Source organism: Cornus florida, unplaced genomic scaffold (assembly GCF_030987335.1).
Source record: "Cornus florida cultivar Cherokee Brave unplaced genomic scaffold, ASM3098733v1 CherokeeBrave_3.0.0_Hap2_Chr04, whole genome shotgun sequence".
Taxonomy (NCBI): Eukaryota; Viridiplantae; Streptophyta; class Magnoliopsida; order Cornales; family Cornaceae; genus Cornus; species Cornus florida.
Genome location: NW_026775574.1, coordinates 73736135 through 73753308, shown reverse-complemented (window position 1 = coordinate 73753308; position 17174 = coordinate 73736135). Strand labels below are relative to the sequence as shown.

The 17174-nt window shown below is 34.5% G+C and overlaps 2 protein-coding genes across 6 annotated transcripts; one reads left to right on the top strand and one right to left on the bottom strand.

Moving 5' to 3' along the window:
* Nucleotides 1-603: 603 nt before the first annotated feature.
* LOC132305121 (serine/threonine-protein kinase ppk35-like) lies at nucleotides 604-5066 on the bottom strand. Its single transcript, XM_059802801.1, has 5 exons — nucleotides 5014-5066; nucleotides 3187-3474; nucleotides 1229-1390; nucleotides 769-925; nucleotides 604-687 (listed from the first exon to the last, which is right to left on the bottom strand). The coding sequence occupies exons 1-5, from the start codon at nucleotides 5064-5066 to the stop codon at nucleotides 604-606; spliced, it is 744 nt and encodes a 247-aa protein (XP_059658784.1).
* An 84-nt stretch (nucleotides 5067-5150) lies between these two features.
* LOC132303536 (uncharacterized) lies at nucleotides 5151-14760 on the top strand. Of its 5 annotated transcripts, XM_059800834.1 has the most exons (5): nucleotides 5190-6142; nucleotides 6743-6917; nucleotides 7692-7824; nucleotides 7922-8080; nucleotides 14041-14760. In XM_059800834.1, the coding sequence occupies exons 1-5, from the start codon at nucleotides 5439-5441 to the stop codon at nucleotides 14400-14402; spliced, it is 1533 nt and encodes a 510-aa protein (XP_059656817.1). In that variant the 5' UTR covers nucleotides 5190-5438; the 3' UTR covers nucleotides 14403-14760. The 5 variants fall into 5 exon arrangements, with proteins under 5 accessions (XP_059656818.1, XP_059656816.1, XP_059656815.1 ...); XM_059800831.1 differs by having other exon boundaries at nucleotides 5178-6917; XM_059800833.1 differs by lacking the exon at nucleotides 7922-8080 and having other exon boundaries at nucleotides 5155-6917; nucleotides 14041-14167.
* Nucleotides 14761-17174: the final 2414 nt, after the last annotated feature.

Genomic DNA, 17174 nt, shown 5'->3' with positions numbered 1-17174 from the left:
ATAATCATGCAATCAAGATACATAAATAGTTAAATTCCCAAAGTTAGAACATTCAAACCACAATACTCGGATTCGGGTTACATCAATGCCCTAAAAGGAGATTTAGCAACTCATAACGACGCGAGATATCATCTGTGTTATTGTGATCTTCATCATCATGGACTGCACTTCTCTTTTGAGGATCTTCACCTTCAGTGCTTCAAAACAACTACCAAAAACCCTAAAAGCCGCCACTAGATCTAGAATAATGAAAACTAAAACGAGAGAATCAAAAGAGCTTTTATGTGGCCTTGTGCATCCTTTTTTAGAAGGAATTGACTTCTAATAAGGATTGGATGTGCTTTAAGTCTTTTGGGGTCATCTGGGCCCGTTTGGGATGAATTATGACTTAATTAGAATAAATCCCGCAACTTAGAATTCTGACTTAACAGCAAAGGCTCAAGTAGAGAAGCTTTTGCTCGAGCTTTTTGACATGTGCTCTAGCCTTTTGGACTGTGCTCGAGTAGGAATTCCATACTTTGTCAATTTTCTTAAATTTTTTTCTGAAGCGTCCTTTTCATCAACACTTGGAATATTTTTGGGATATTTCTTCATAGTGCTCGATCATCTTGCTTGGGTGCTCGAGCCTTGAGACTTCTGCACAAGCTTTTTGGTTTCTGCTTGAGCTTTTTGACTTCTGCTCCAGGTCTGACAACATGAAACTTCCGAAGTGTCTTTTTATATTCCGAAGCATTTTCTGCTCAAGCCCTTTTGCAAAGGCTCGAGCACCTTGAGTCTCTGCTTGAGCCTTTTGGCCTTGGTTGCTTTTCTTGCTTCAGTTGACTTTGTGCTCGAGCTGTGGAACTTATACTCGAGCTTTGGCACTTGAACTTCTCCAAAATCACCATTTTGATTCCAAGCTTGCTTCAAATGATCAACAACGACTCTGTAAGCTTTGATATCAATCTTTTCATCATAAAATCCTAGTTTTAACCATTTCTTTGGGAAAGTACCTACAAACATGAAATAAACACAAATTAGTCTAAAACAAGATAGAAGTACTACTTAAGGTCTTAACATACGCAAGTTTAGGGGCTCAAAGATGTAATATTCAATGCTCATCACAAGCCTAAGATAAATTCTATTTATGATATGACAAGCAGTACGTACTGATTCAGCCCCAAAATAACTAGCAATTTTATTCTCATGAAGCATAGTACGAGCCATACCTACTATTGTCCTATTTTACCTTTCCACTACACCATTCTGTTGTGTTGTTTTAGGTGTAGAAAATTCATGCTTAATGCCAAACTTATCATAATATTCAATAAAGTCCTTAGGTTCGAATTCACCTCCATTATCGCTCCTAATTCGATATCCCTTCTCATTTTGAATTAGTTGGCAAATATACCTGAAATTCACAAAATTATCTGATTTTTCACACAAATATGCAACCAAAGTAAATTTAGAAAAATCATCAACCGTAACAAGCAAATATCATTTTCCTCCAACGCTATCAGGTGTTATGTGACCCAACAAATCCATATGAATCAATTCTAAAGGTCAAGAAGTGACTTTATGAATAAGTTTCTTTATGACACTCTATTTTATTTTCCTAATTGACATGGACCACATATTTCATTCTTAGGCATTTTCAATCTAGTAATGATGCTCAATTGTAATGTGATCTTATTGATAACGTGACCAACCTCAACCCAGAACAGGACCGAGGGCTTCTAGTAACCCTTTATTTCAACAACACACTTAAGTACATGCATTTTAGGAGTTCCTAAATTCTTATATTTTAGTCACCTTATTGACAGAGAGTTGTTGACAGAAACTTGCATGACATAGTCCAAATATACATTGACCTTCTAATTTACATAGCTTTTTCACACACCCTTTTATACATTATGGTTTAACTATTGTTTGGCTCTTTTTTTTTTAGGGGCATGCCAGAGTCTTTTGACTCAAGGGGTAACCGAATCTGGAATCGGCCATTTGTGAATCAGGTGACTGCTGAAAGGCAAGGGTGACCCCTTCCTCAGGTTCTTCGGTGCCTTAATGAAGAGGACTTTAATAAAATAAGGGCTGAAATGGATGAAAGGAGCAACACTAACTGCACAAGCGTTCATCTGTTCCAAGAAACTTAGAAAATAAAAGTAGAAAGGACTAAAGCCAAGCGTCTTATTTTTATTTCATAAGTAGGATTCTCATACAAAGTATAAGAAATGTTAGATTCTAATACTACTCATAAGAAAATAAGTACAATGTAAAGGAAAGACTAAGTAAAGCTTCTAAGAAAAGAAGTACAATGCAAAAGATAAACTAAGTAAATTGTAAAGAATAAAATCTTGTTGGGTTGTGGATCTTTTGCACAAGGCCCATGCTATTTATAGATGTATGGAGCAACAGTTACTTTCAAATTCAAATATTATACTACCTATTAGATTATTTTTTATTATAATTTCACACCATAAGTAATTCAATTTTAAACAATATTTAAAAGCTTGACAAATATAATTGGCAAAACTTCAACCTGTTGACAAAAAATATTTTTTTATCTTACTACTTTAATAATTACGCATATTTTATTTGAAAATTCTATCATTAGTGATCATGGTCAAAATAGTTCATTGGTTTTATGGGATAAATTCCATTATCTATGTAGGAATTATATCTTGAATTTATTTAGAGAAATCTTTAGATGATGTTTCTGCAAATATTGATACTGCAAGGGAATAATGGGAAATTAGGAAAAAAAAATTATATAGAACTGCAGTTGCGGGGACAAAAAAATTGGTAGTGGGACAGTTTTTGAATTTTTAACATGATAAAGTGTCAACTAAACTAACTTTAGAAAAATAACTTCAGATAATATCCTTGTTGAGAATTGGTGGCGTAGGATTGAGGAAGATAATAGAAACACGAAGAAGAAAGGGTAATTTACACAAACCTTTTTTATGGTTTGCCATAATTACAAGGACCTTTCTTCGGGTTTGAGAATTTATTCGGACCTCCCGTACGTAAGAAAATATCCTACACGGACCTCCCTTTTGTTAGAGTCAACGTCAGTCAACGATGTTAGAGTCAACATCAGTCAACGATGAAAATTAATGACGTCATCTACTAATTTTACTAAAATTCCTAAAATATCCTTGGCTATATAATTACATATTATAGGTAAAAGATATATATATATAATACACATATGTAACCGGCAACTTCTTCAATATCCGGTGGAACGTTTCTTTCCTGTTCAACCCCCGGAACTGTGTCGTTCCGTACAACATCTTGTTTAGTATAACGCCCAAGCACCAACAGTCCACAGCGAAGTTGTGGACCTTCCCTAGTATGATCTTCGGTGCCACGTAGTCCTCCATTCCGATGAACGATTTCAACTTTGCAGCCGAGTCCGACTCGAAACTCGCGGAGTTGACACCGATCTCCGGCGGAGGCGCCGAGTCTTCTGGCAAAATGCCCGAGTTGCAACACCTGTGGAACGACGAAAATCGCTTCTTCTTAATTAGGACCGATTTCGCGATTGTTTTAACTATCGGCAAATGAGCTAAGTTCGGGAGATTTTGGTGGGAGTTTGGTTGATAGATCGAAATCGACGAGCATATTATTGGTTATCTAAAACAAAGTAAATTGGATTTCAGAAAAAAAAATTGAGGATTTCTCATTCTATTTTTATTAGTAACAAGAAGACTTCAAATGAGTATCTAAAACACAGTAAATTGGATTTCAGAAAAAATTCGAGGATTTCTCATTGGATGTAATCCAGGAACATGTAATGTCACAAACTAGCTCAACTTGAAGCATATCAATACAATTTGAAAAACAAATGGAAAGTTCTAGAATGAAAAAAAATTTTTTTTTTTTTTTTTTTTGGAAGGTAGAATGCAAAAACTTGTCACGCGCCCGTGTGAGTCTTCTAAAATGACCAAGCAACTCTTCAGGGCTGCATTTGTTTGAGAAGATCGTTATGAACTTCAACCACCACCAATGAACTCATCTGCCTTTGACCATGCAAAGGCATCCCATGGTCAGATGGTATCCTGCAGAAAAAAGGTCAAATCTTTGCAATTATATCTACATAAATCAATTCCAAAATTGACAAATTGACAGTTAAAGTTTGAATCCAGATCAACAATGAATAATGATGCAAATTGAATTAATCATATAAATAAAGCTGGAAGCGATTAATTTAGAGAAAATCTCTAGAAATTACCAATTCCGCAGCATAAAACCTGAAGAGAGAAAATTTAGAGAAAGAAAATTAAACAAAATGCAGAGAGCATTTAATATATTCATGGCAACAAATTTTACCTGATGATAAAATTTACAAATCCGAGAGAAGGTCCTTGTAATTATAACAAGTTATAAAGAAGGTTTATGTAAATTACTCAAAAAGAAACAATAGGTTATGACAATGACCAAACAGTTATTGAAACAACCAAAAGTCTAAATGGAATTTTCATAAGAATATAAAAAATCCAAATAATAATAATAATAATAAATTAAAGAGTTTTTGCATGTGCTTGAATTTTGGGAAATTTTAGTTTTTAGATCTTTGTCTGGTAAGAAGGAAATTAAATTTGCTTACAAAAAATGGAAGGTTTGTAGGAAAAAACTATTTGTGAGCGCCTTTTCAAACTAATTAATTATAGGTTTTGAATTATTTAATGATATGTCTTTCTACTTATATTATTGAATCTATTGATCTGCGGCATCTTAATTATTCTTTCTTACAAAGACTAATAAATTCAGATTTAATTTATAAATCATCAGTGTGTATGAAAAAAGTCAAAAGAGAACCACGCACTTATCAAATAAAGAAAAGAGGAAAACACTTAATTATAAAATAAAAATTGAAAAAGAAGAAAGAGAAAAATACTAAAATTTTGTTCGCCTTATTTTAAAAATTAATTATGAGATAATGTTCTGACACCCCCTCTAAGTTTACTTTTATTGGTCTTAGATTAAACTAGTAAAAAGATGAGCTCAAGCCTTTCCAAAGATTTGGTTGACCTTGCTCTAACACCCTTCTTAGTATCAACATTTTGTGCAAATTTGGTATCCATTCACAGATCAATCAAGGTTATGGAAATATCATCAAAGAGGGCCTTAAAGGAACTCTCTGAACCAAATGTTGACAGAAAAATAAAATTATATTTTTGCCCTCGAGGTATACGGCGTCCTGGTTACTAGTGTCATCCCATGGTTTTTTTTTTTAAAAAAAAAAAACTTGGTGTGATCCCATTTCAGCTGATAAAATGATAGATGTAATTCCAGTGCCCAATAAAAAAGTGACAGCACATAGTAGCCTTATCCACAATACTTCAGATTACTGTATGTCTCCGATTGCAATTGGGCTTCAGCTTACTAGTGGTCTGTTCAGAGTTGGCTTCCCATAGTAATTACCATTCAATTCTCTTCGAATCAAAGAAACAGAGATGGAGAAGCAGATTATACATTTCAGCCATTGGCATTACTTGAGACTCGACCAACAGAAACGTAAAGAAGGGGATCAAATGACTTGCAATGGTTGCGAAAACAAAATCTCGGGTGATTTCTATGGTTGCACAAAATGCAAACATTACGTTTGCAAATCATGTGTTGGATTGGCGCCAGAGATACGGCACCCCTTTCACACCAAACATCCCCTCACTCTTTTCGCTCAAACACCTTACGAAGAATCTAGGGATCCTGATCATCAACCGCCTTATGGTCATTCGGTACCTTACTGCAATCCCTGCGGGATGAGATGTGACGGCTTCATTTTCCATTGTTCTGAATGTCAATTTGACCTGCACCTTAATTGCGCTACTCTGATGCCCACCACCAACAACTACAAGACAAGTGAGCAACAAACGCCGCATCTATGCTTGCTTAGGTCGTTTAGCAACAAACCTCATCCCCTGATTCCTTGTTATAGGAAGAACAAGCAGCTTGATTTTGTGTGCTCTGTGTGCAAGCAACACATCAAGGGCACCATCTATGCTTGTTTAGATTGCCATGCTATCATGGATGAATCATGTATACAACTCCCACACCAGATCACACATCACTTGCACCCTCAACATACTCTCACTCTCGAAGAGTCTTATGGGGATTATGCATACAACTGTAAAGAGTGTAACTTTCGTCTGGACGTAAGGTACGCTTCTCTAATGCCCAAAGCCATAATAGAAAACTATGATGATCAAAGTTTAGAAAACCACCAGGTTGTTCAGGCACTATTCACCCACCCGCATGATTTGATTCCATGTGATAATTCCAAAGGAATTTTTAGTTTTTCATGTTCCGCCTGTGGGCTCTGCATCGAGGGTACAGTCTATGTTTGTCTTCAATGCAATTTTTTGCTGCACAAATCGTGCGCTGAATTGCCACTGCAGATCAAACACCCCTTTCATCCACCACATCCTCTTGAGCTCCATTACGAATATTGGTACATCCATTACCAATGCAAGGCATGTAAATGTTCTATTTTGGGCTTCAAGTACTGGTGTGGCAAGTGTGACTTTGAGATGGATGTCACATGTGCTTCGCTAACCTACTCCACTCTTAAATTTGAAATTCACAAGCACCCTCTTGCTATCTTCAACGATCCTAAATTTACAAAAAGAAAAACGGATAGCTTAGTTAATTGCAACATTTGTGAAAATTTTACGGGTTTTCCGATTCTCCGTTGTGTGCCATGCGATTTTAGTATTAAGTTATGTTGTCTTACAATGTTACCACATAAATTTAAACACAGCAATCACCGACATTCTCTCTCCCTCACTTATTCTCTCGTTAAAGACCATTCAGATGATGATGAGGACTCCGAATATTACTGTGATGTTTGCGAGGAATTAAGAAACCTGTGGGAGCCAACTTATTATTGCAAGGATTGCCACTATGTTGCTCATACTAGCTGCGCATTCCATGAGGTATGCCAATTTTCAAGTAGTAGATGAGACCTGGATTGCTTACTATTTTATTTCATAAGATTTTTTTGTACTCTAATTTTTGTTCTTTACATACCCAAGGTTGTTTTGTGAACAACAGAATTTTGATGGTTTTAAAATTTTATTTACGGGAAAAAAAATTTTGATGGGTTTTAAAATGGAATTTATAATATTGTCTGTCAGTAAATACTTCTTAAAAATCTCATGAAAATTAGCGATAATATGTCCACTCTGTTTCTCTTTTAGTTCCTAAATTCCTAATTATTCCAAACGCATAAATAAAATTTCATCTAATTATCTTTTCTTTCCTTTTTCCAAAATCCAAATGCTAAAAACATTTAGTTGTTCGGTTTTTTATTTTGCATTTTTTTCAGGTAGGTTTTTACATGATTTAATTGTTGAACACTTCTACAATTTGTTTTCAATTTGCCTTTTTATTTTATTTTTAAATACATTGTAATAAGAAATTTACATAAGTATCCCTAATATGCCAAATATGTGAATGATTTACAAAAGTACTCAACCTATATGGCATATGCTATTTAATATTAACAAAATGTAGAGATGATATACTCCAAAAAAAAGCTTGTGGTGGATGAAAAGTCATTAAATAGTATCCCATTATATTTATTTACATTCATACTCTAAAGATGATTTTTATGTGTCTTATGCAAATTTTTTTATTTATTTATTTATTTATTTTGGTTACATTAACAATGTGCTAGTCAAACTCTTTAATTATCGGTTGCTTGTCAGATTCTTTTTTTACTAGGGATGGAGTGGCCCTTGGCACTAGATGAAGAGATTGTAAATCTTCAAGCAAAGGTTGACTCATTAATATCAAAAGTGGATGAAATTAAGGAGAGACGGGCCAATGAATACAAAATTTGTAAGTTGTTTTACACTAGGTTGTATTAGGATTAAGTTATCATTTTTATTTTGAGCATATGGTGTGATTAATATGCTTAATGATAAGAATGATGTAGGGTTAGAAAAAGGGGACCGCAACACTGCCATACTAGATGCAAAAATTTCAATGCATGAAAAAGAGGAAAACGCACTGACAAATAAATTAAAGACACTAACAACAAAGTTGGATGAACTTAAGGAGGGCCATCCAAAGCACATTGGTGGCTACCAAATTGGTAAGTTGTTTTATACTCACTTGTAATAGAAAAATTTTATCATGTTTGTTGTTGGGCATATGGAGTGTGAGTAATATCTAACATAATTATTTGGAAGAAATGGTTGTTGTAGGTGTTTTCATGTGTTAAGATAGTATACTTTAATAAATAATATAAAAATAAATAAATAATTTGTAATGAGAAAATCATTATTGATTGAGCATTTAATTTTTGCTTTTGATGATCTCCTCAACTCAGTCATCACCACCTATTTGAATCAAATATTACGCAATCTTCCCGTCCTTCTTTCATAATATTTTAGAAATTTTCTAGAAAAAATAGGGTGTTGAGATTAATTTTTATCAATATTTGGTAACGAATGAAACATCATATTTATTTTCATTTCTTTTACACGTTATTAATATATCAGTTTTATTATTATTATTATTATTATTATTATTATTTTAGCAAATATATAAAAATAAGATAAACTGTACAAAGATGCATGGGCTTATAAAACACAAGCCCAAGAAAGGAAAATGAAGAGGCCCAACACGGGAGATAGCCCAAGAACAAAAATACAAGGAAGAAGTCCAAAGGTAATAAAATAGCTGTTAAAACGGCTAAAACTATTCTTATCCGGTGAGTTTCAAAATAGAGCACATAAGCGAGAACTAAGCGCTCTTCATTATGTTGTATTCCATTATATTTATACAACTCTAAAGTAGAAACTTAATTAGAATAGAAATTTGAGACACATTTTTCAACAATATCCTATATGTATCCCAAGAAATTTTTGCTCCATGCCTTTTCATTTCTGTCCCCGACCACATAATCTTCCGAACGTAGAATTGAGATCATTGGTAAAAATTTTAAGAAATTATATAAATGTTGAACCAAAAGAGATGAGTGATCACTAAAATGGACTTAATCAGTTCCAGTATCCCTGCATATGACAGATGGTTACTTGCCCAATACCCAATTCTTGTTGTAATTCTTTCCACTAGGTGAAGAGGACCAAATGGGAACATTAGTGATTAATTAAGGAGAAGACATCCATTGCAATGACAAACGAGAATGGGGATAATACTCTTCACTCCCTTGAAGTAACCATTAAATTCTCCATTGATAGACAAGCTTTGGTCCAAGAGACGAGAAATAGGGAACCCTAAGAGAGAGAGAGAGAGTCAAGGATAAATTCCCACCCAATGGAGTCAAAGGTTTTAGGTCAACTTTCATAGCAAGCCTAAGTGAATTAGATTGTTTGTGGTATCCATTGAGAAGTTCATGAGAAAGCAAGATGTTGTGGCTTATCCTTCTGCCTTGGACAAAGGTAGTCTGAGTGTGATCATTGGTGTGGGGAAACACAAGCTGAATTTTCTCACATGAACTTGGAAATTCACTTGTATACAAGGTTCCAACAAAAGATAGGCCTATAGTCATGAAGGGAGGTGGGATTTTGACATTGGGGGACGAGAGATCATAGTTATCAAAATCGCGATTCTGAGTCGTAGAATCGCAAGATTCTACGATTCAGAACTCAAAATCGATCCAAATCTTAACAAAATCGTTCAATTGGTAGAATCGGAGTAGAATCGGTAGAATCGTTGGTAGAATCGTAGAATCGCACGATTCTATGCGATTTCATCGATTCTACTTGATTTCTTGTTTGAGACCTTTTTTTGTTGGCTGGTTCCTTCTTTTGATGGTTGGGACACAAAATAAGAAAGCATCTTGCAAAGGGACACGATTGGAGGCTCACCTGGCTATGAAGGAATGGGAAAATGGCTTCGCTGCATCTCAGCCGCCACCTAAACCACCGGACTAAGTGATGATGATATATGAGAGGCATCTTTCTTTTCTTTTTTCTGGTTGCCGACAAGCATGTGGTAGTTTCCATCGCTGTTGTCTGCCTCCTCTCATCTGTTCTTTGGTGAAATATTCCATCGTTGTTGGCTGCTGCCTCCCTCTCACCTTGTTCTTTTGGTGGAGGATTGCTAGGGTTACTAGGCCTCACAATAAGTGGGCTTAAGGTTGTGGCTCATGTTACCTGGTTGTTTGGGTTTCTTCGGATTTGGGCCAGCTTTGGCCCATGCTAAACAATGTAATTATGTTTCTCTTTATATAAAATTTGCTTAACATTCCAAAATTAAAAAAAGAAAAAGAAAAGTCACTCTTAAAGATTTATCTTGCACGGCATCATTATCCTTCTCTAGAACTGATTTGTATATTTTTTGGGGGGCCTTTGGAAAGTTTGCTTCAGCCCAAGCTGTAACTCATGTACATTATCAACGTCTGGAATATTTCAGGGAAAAAAGCCACTGATTACAACATTAACAGCAATTACTGGGTGTAGGCACTAATTTTCTCCTTCTATCTTAAGGAAGAGTCAGTGGGATTATAGTCCGGTTGAGCCTGTAATAAACAACACTAACAGAGAAGTATTGGGAGAAATCTGATATGAATTCATTGTGTTACAAGAGGGTATATATAGACTTTACGAGAGAGTATCTCTCAGTGAGGTTCTCTATCTAAGGAAACAGATAACAAGTTGAGATATTCATGGTCAATAAATAGTTGAGATATTCATGGTAACTACTTGATTTGAGGAAGCAAGTAACAGCAATTTTGAATGAAAGAAATCTATGTACAAGTAGCAAATGATGTGGTGGAGCTGATATTCTGATACTCCCCCTCAAGATGGAGCGTGGATGTCGAGAACGCCCATCTTGCGAATGAGTCTTGAAAAAGCATCCTTTCCAAGTGGCTTGGTGAATATATATCGGCAACTTGAGACGACGAGGGGCTGTATCGAGGAGACAATAATTTGTTTTACATATTCACACACGAAATGACAGTCGATCTCGACGTGCTTTGTGCATTCATGAAACACTGGATTGCGAGAGATGTAAAGAGCTTCTTGATTGTCACAAAACATGGTCATCGGAGATGTATGTGAAATGCCCAAATCTTCAAGAAGATAGTTTAACCATTGAAGTTCACATGCAAGGGTTGTCATTGATCTGTATTCGAGTTCTTCATAAGATTTAGATACAGTTGGTTGTTTCTTTGTCTTCCACGATTGAGATAGGGCTAGAATCAAGGAAAGTGCAATAACCACTAGCAGATTGGCGAGTGGTGGAGCAGCTGCCCGAGTCAGAATCGCAAAAACCTGTGATGTGGAGAGAGCTAGAAGTTGATAGTAGTATACCTTTGTTGAGAGAACCTTTGAGGTAACGAAGTACACGATTAGCAGCATCCATGTGTGTAGAAGTAAATGGGGATTGCATGAATTGGCTGAGTTGGTTGACGACATAAGTGATATCCAGTCGTGTGACAGTAAGATAAAGAAGACGACCCACAAGGTGACGGTAAATTGTAGGGTCTAGTAATAATGTGCCAGCCTCTGTAGCGAGATTGAGATGTTATTCCATAGGGAATTCAGAAATCCAACCACCTGTAGTTCTTATATCGGATAAAATGTCGGTGGTATATTTGCGTTGGGTAAGGAAGAGGCCTTTATCAGAATATATGTTGTATCAACCATTGTGAATGAATTGAAGAATGAAGAAAAGACAGATTGATAGAAAATTCAGAGTAGTGAGTAGAGGTGCTCTAAAACCATAATAAACAACACTAACAGAGAAGTATTGGGAGAAATCTGATATGAATTCAATGTGTTACAAGAGGGTATATATAGACTTTACAAGAGAGTATCTCTCAGTTAGGTCCTCTATCTAAGGAAAACAAATAACAAGTTGAGATGTTCATGGTCAATAACTAGTTGAGATATTCATGGTCAACTACTTGATTTGAGGAAGCAAGTAACAACAACTTTGAATGAAAGAAATCAATGTACATCTACCAAGTGATGTGGTGGAGCTGATATTCTGATAGCTTGGTATATGTCAAGTTCATGCTTGGTTGAGGAAACCGTGATGAAGAGGTCAGCACATGTTTCAAAAGTTTGAGCTTTTGGGAGAGTTGAAACATAAATGTGCCTTTGATGTACGTTTTCCAAACTTTGTCGGCTGAGGGTGGTTGCACCAAACATTGAAGAACCTAAAAGGAGTGGCTCTTCTTAGGCTGGGGTTACCTAGTTTTACAATGATAGGGCTGTGATCTGGAATCCCTATGGCAAAAAGGTGCATTCAGAAAGAGGAAGGAGGATTTACATTCACGGTTGACAAGGCCTCTATCTAATTTCCTACCAATGAATGCTGGTCCATGACTTCTGTTATTCCAAGTATGGAAAATTGCATTGAACCTGAGGTCTTCTAATTCAGCAACTTGAAGGCATGCCTCTCATTGATATCAATAATTTAATTGTAGTCACAAAGAGAGAGCCAAGGTGTGCTGGAATGGACAGTAGAGTCATTAGAGAGATTAGACCAAAGAACTCTTCTCTTAGGAATGGAATTAGAACCATAGATAAAGGAAAAGGTTAAAGATAATGTCGTGGCGGAGAATAGAAATGCATGCGTGAATGAATTGGTTAGTGGTTTGGATGATAAAGGAATCAAATATTTTATAGATCAACGGAACCTTTGCAATTTATTCATAGAGTGACTTATGTGATCTTAAAAATATACAAACATGAGTAGGAAAGAAAATATTTATTACCTATTGTACTCATTTTTGCCTAGCATAGTTATTATGAACAAAAGATGAAGCTTTAAACAAATTTACAATATTCAAAGCAGTAGTAGAAAATAAATTTGAAAAAAAGAGTAAAAATGTTGTAGCAGAAAGGAAAAATCAAATACTACTAGATATTGTTAATACAATGTTAATTAAATCTTGGAAACATTTAAACCTTTGGGGGTGAGGCATTACTTTTGTCCTGTTATGTTCTAAATAGATACTTTTCAAAAAATCAGACAGCACTCCTTGTGAATTGTGAAATGGTAGAAAGCCTTCTTACTAATTTCTTAAAGTGTGGAGGGTGTTTAGCTAAGGTAGACTTGCCAAATCCCAAGAGAACTAAGTTTGAATTATTTTTGTTAAATTTCTCTATTAACTTCTCTGATTTTGGTACTGTATGGTATAAGATGGCTAATTTATTCCATAAAAAAATATAGGCATATCTACTAGTGTTTGTTTCAATGTTTGTACATGCATAAATATATATATATATATATATATATATATTCTCTTAGAAGTGGCTTATTTCTTATTCTTGTATTTTAAAGTTAGTGGCTTCTACGGAGCAAGACAAGATTTTTCGAATTGCACTAATCTATAATAATTATAAGCATCTTGTTTAGCTAAAAGAATTCACAAACAGCCCAAATCCTTACGAGAAGAGTTAAATAACCTCGACTCTTTGATACCAAACCAGTACTGACCTTGATTTATTCATGATATAATGGAACTGAATGTTAAAAAGGAGGGAAACAATATCTTATGTAATACGAATAATTGGCAATTTTTGTTTAATCTTCTAACAGGAGTTGTGCCTATAACCACATATTCATACAGATTATTGTTTTGAATAATGTGAGAAAAATGTGAGATTTTATCTAACTGTTTCCAAACTAGGAGAAAAAGAAATTGTCAGTTTGGCATGCATTCTATTTCATTATGAGACAGAGGTACTCCAATTTTTTCCTGCTCCCAGACCATGAATTTGTGACAACAGAATATATGAATCCTTTCAACACAACTGTTTAATATAGTTTGATTTTATGTTTTGAATTTCCTGAGAGTGAAGAGCTCTTAGAATATATTCAAGACTAAATTTTTTTGTTTCCCTGTCTTGATGGGAACTTAAGAAATTTTCAAAAGAGAACAATGCTTATCTAATGAAGAAAAGAGAAAAACGCTAAAATTTTGACAACCCTATTTTTAACATTATATATTAGTATATTACTTAATCAAGAGATTCCTATGCAATAAAGTACTATAGTATTGAATTAATTGCTTCATAGAGTCATATATGTAAATGCGGAATTATGTCTTGACTCATTGATGTTTCTTAGGAAGTATACCTTCACTGGGTACAAAGTCATCTATGACCGTTCTTGACATCTCGAATGAGGTTAAAGAAGACTGCACTGTGAAAAGTATGAAAAAGGATGAAGACATAGATGTGGGCGCAAACACAAATTCATATGTGACTATTCTTGGCCGCTCTGATGTGGTGGTTGAAGAATGCTGCAGTGTGAAAAGTACAAAAAAGGGTGAAGATGAAGATGAGGAAAGTGATTGTACATTCTCCACCCTTGCTAATCTAGATGAAGAGATAGTGGCAATAAAAATAATGATAGAGACACTATCAACAAAGTTAGAGGCACTTGAGAAGAAACGTGCACGTTGTGTCTCACATCTCGAGCTCAAATGATAAGTCTTTGATTGGGGTTCAGTATGGAGTCACCATGCTCGAGTATTTGCTGTGATGTTAGATCTGGGGCATGTTGGTAGATATGTTAGCTGGAGTAAGAGAATTCATGTGGATGGAATTAAGGTAAGGATGATGATGATGGTAGATATGTTAACAAATTGGATAGTAAAAGTATTTTTATCTTATGTACTTCAATTAATCAGCATGTTGGTCAGCATATATCTGAAGGAAGGCCTTGTGGACCTGTAGCACCATCTTGAATTGGGTATTGTCCCTTTGTATTTAGATGCTTGTTCAAAATTTATGTTTGAAATTAAACATTCGATATATATATATATATGTTTTCACTTGATGTATCTTTTCCTATTTGTTTTTTGTTAATGCTATTGATACAAAGATGATGTATCTTTCAAATGCGTAAAGTTAAAACTTTGTTTCGATGATCACTAGTATGATTGTATGTTTCCTATTTTTGTCTGAGCTTTGTTGTAAAGCATAAAACGGAAGTCAAGAGATAAATAAAATAAGTAGAATACATAGATATTACATGGTTTAGCCGTTGGGGCCTACATTCATGACACAAATAATCCAAAGGGTTACATCAATTTATAATATATTCTATCTTAATATTTGTATATAATGATCACCTCTATTTATAGGTGAAGGTGAAAGAATAGAGGTAATAAATATGAAAAATACAATAATGGAAGATTCCTAAAATCAATGCCATAATTAAATCACTCCAATCAATATTCTATCATTGGCTAAAATCTTTACTATGATATTCTCATATCAAATATTCTGTTAAAGAGTAATTTAAGAGGCTTTATAATAATATTTTCAAATATAACATCTTATAACGCTCCCCCTCAAGCTGAAGGGTGTATGGAAATAATGCTCAGCATGCATATCAAATCATGAAACAGATCATTTTCCAACGATTTAGAAAAAGACAATAAAATTGATAGAGACACTGTGAATGCGTAGAACAATTCTATCGAACATACCGGTAGCCCAAATAAGTTCACATAACATCGAACACATAGCGAAGGTTACGAATAATGCTATCGAACACACCGGCAGTCCAAACAAGTCAATAAAAACTGTTGGAGACACGGCAAAGATGAAGACAATACTACTGAACAAACCGGCAATCCAAATAAGTCACAAATAGAACTGAGAAACCCTTAGCAATATTTCATATACTAAGGGAATGCCGAAAAATAGGGGTCCAAACCTAGGAAGATAAATCAGGCTTGGATACTATGCTGTAAAGCATAAAACGGAAGTCAATAGATGAATAAAATAAGTAGAACACATTGATATTACGTGGTTCAGTCACTAGGGCCTACATCCACGACACAAAGAACCCAAAGGGTTACATCACTTTATAATATATTCTCTCTTAATCTTTGTATACAATAATCACCATTATTTATAGGTGAAAGAATAGAGATGATACATATATAAAATACATTAATGGAAGATTCCTAAAATCAATATCATAAATCACTCCAATCAATATTATATTATAAGCTAAAATTGATATTCTCATATCAAATATTGTGGCAATGAGTAATTTAAGGGCTTCTATAATAATATTTTTCAAATATAATATCTTCTAACAAGCTTCAACTTCACAACAGAAACAAGAATATTTTTGTAATTAGTTGCTTAGATTACTGCTTCCATACTAATCTACAAATTATATGTTTTTGAGTAAAAATAAAATTCCTTTTACAACCAAAGCTATTCTATTAAAAAAATTGCACAAAATTTTCATGGCTTAAACATTTAGTTGCACGCCATTCTGTTATCACCACTCCTGGTCCATAACCACTGTATTGGGTTCAAGACTAGCCCTAACTACAGTTATTTGACTAAAAACCCTATATTTTTTGCTCCATTTTGAATTTTAGTCATACTATTTTACTCTTTCAGCTTGAAATTTAACCATTAATTTGATTAAGGGTCACTTTACCAACGGGCTAATGGCCTAGCGGTATCAGCCTCTTACTTCCCAAAGGGAGGTTAAGGGTTCAAGCCTTGGGTTGGTGAAACGAAGTCTTGGCAAGGAGTGGGAATAAAAGGAGGTTGAGCTGAAAAGTTAAAGATACTCGATCGATTGAACCTTATCTTTGAACGATTGAGCCTTCTGACCGATCGAAGTCTTATCCCATATCAATCGAGCTATTGGCCTTATCCGGAATCAATCTCCAACAACCTCGATTGATCAAGCAACAACGAAGATCGATCGAGCACTTTGTCCTCATCCGAAATTAATATCTTCAACAACCTCGATTGATTGAGCCATCGATCGAACGAGTGGGCCTGACAGCTGCGAAAATCAGAATTTACTCATTGACTCAAGGGGGCTCGGGGTGCAATCAAACATGTGTTCTTGTGTGTAATACCCCTAATTTTCAAAAGGATGGTCTCGGTATTTTGTTTAATTGTTTTCTTTTCATTAATTGTTTTATTTAATGTTTTAATTGGTTTAATTGTGTTCTGTAAATTCTTTGATTATTGTTTTATTTTAATTTTCAATTTAATGTTTTAATTGGTTTAATTGTGTTCTGTAAATTCTTTGATTATTGTTTTATTTTAATTTTCAAAAGGATAGTCCTGGAATTTCATTAATTATTTAGTTAAATTTTTAATGGTTAATTGTTTAGTTGCTTTAATTATTTGACTTAATTGTGATTATTTGCTTTATTTGAATTAATTGCTTAAGTTAATTATTTAATTGTTTTACTTGAAGTTATTTAATTT

What these genes read in the sequence shown, in the direction of transcription:
- LOC132305121 (XM_059802801.1), bottom strand. Translation starts at nt 5,066, where the DNA reads ATGGATACCAAATTTGCACAAAATGTTGATACTAAGAAGGGTGTTAGA. An exon ending in AAGAAGGGTGTTAGAGCAAG is followed by an intron (nt 3,475 to 5,013) that starts GTCAACCAAATC and finishes GTCGTTCCACAG; the next exon opens with GTGTTGCAACTCGGGCATTT. An exon ending in GGCTCAAGCAGAGACTCAAG is followed by an intron (nt 688 to 768) that starts GTGCTCGAGCCT and finishes TCATGTTGTCAG; the next exon opens with ACCTGGAGCAGAAGTCAAAA.
- LOC132303536 (XM_059800831.1), top strand. Translation starts at nt 5,439, where the DNA reads ATGGAGAAGCAGATTATACATTTCAGCCATTGGCATTACTTGAGACTC. An exon ending in GGCCAATGAATACAAAATTT is followed by an intron (nt 7,825 to 7,921) that starts GTAAGTTGTTTT and finishes AGAATGATGTAG; the next exon opens with GGTTAGAAAAAGGGGACCGC. An exon ending in CATTGGTGGCTACCAAATTG is followed by an intron (nt 8,081 to 14,040) that starts GTAAGTTGTTTT and finishes GATGTTTCTTAG; the next exon opens with GAAGTATACCTTCACTGGGT.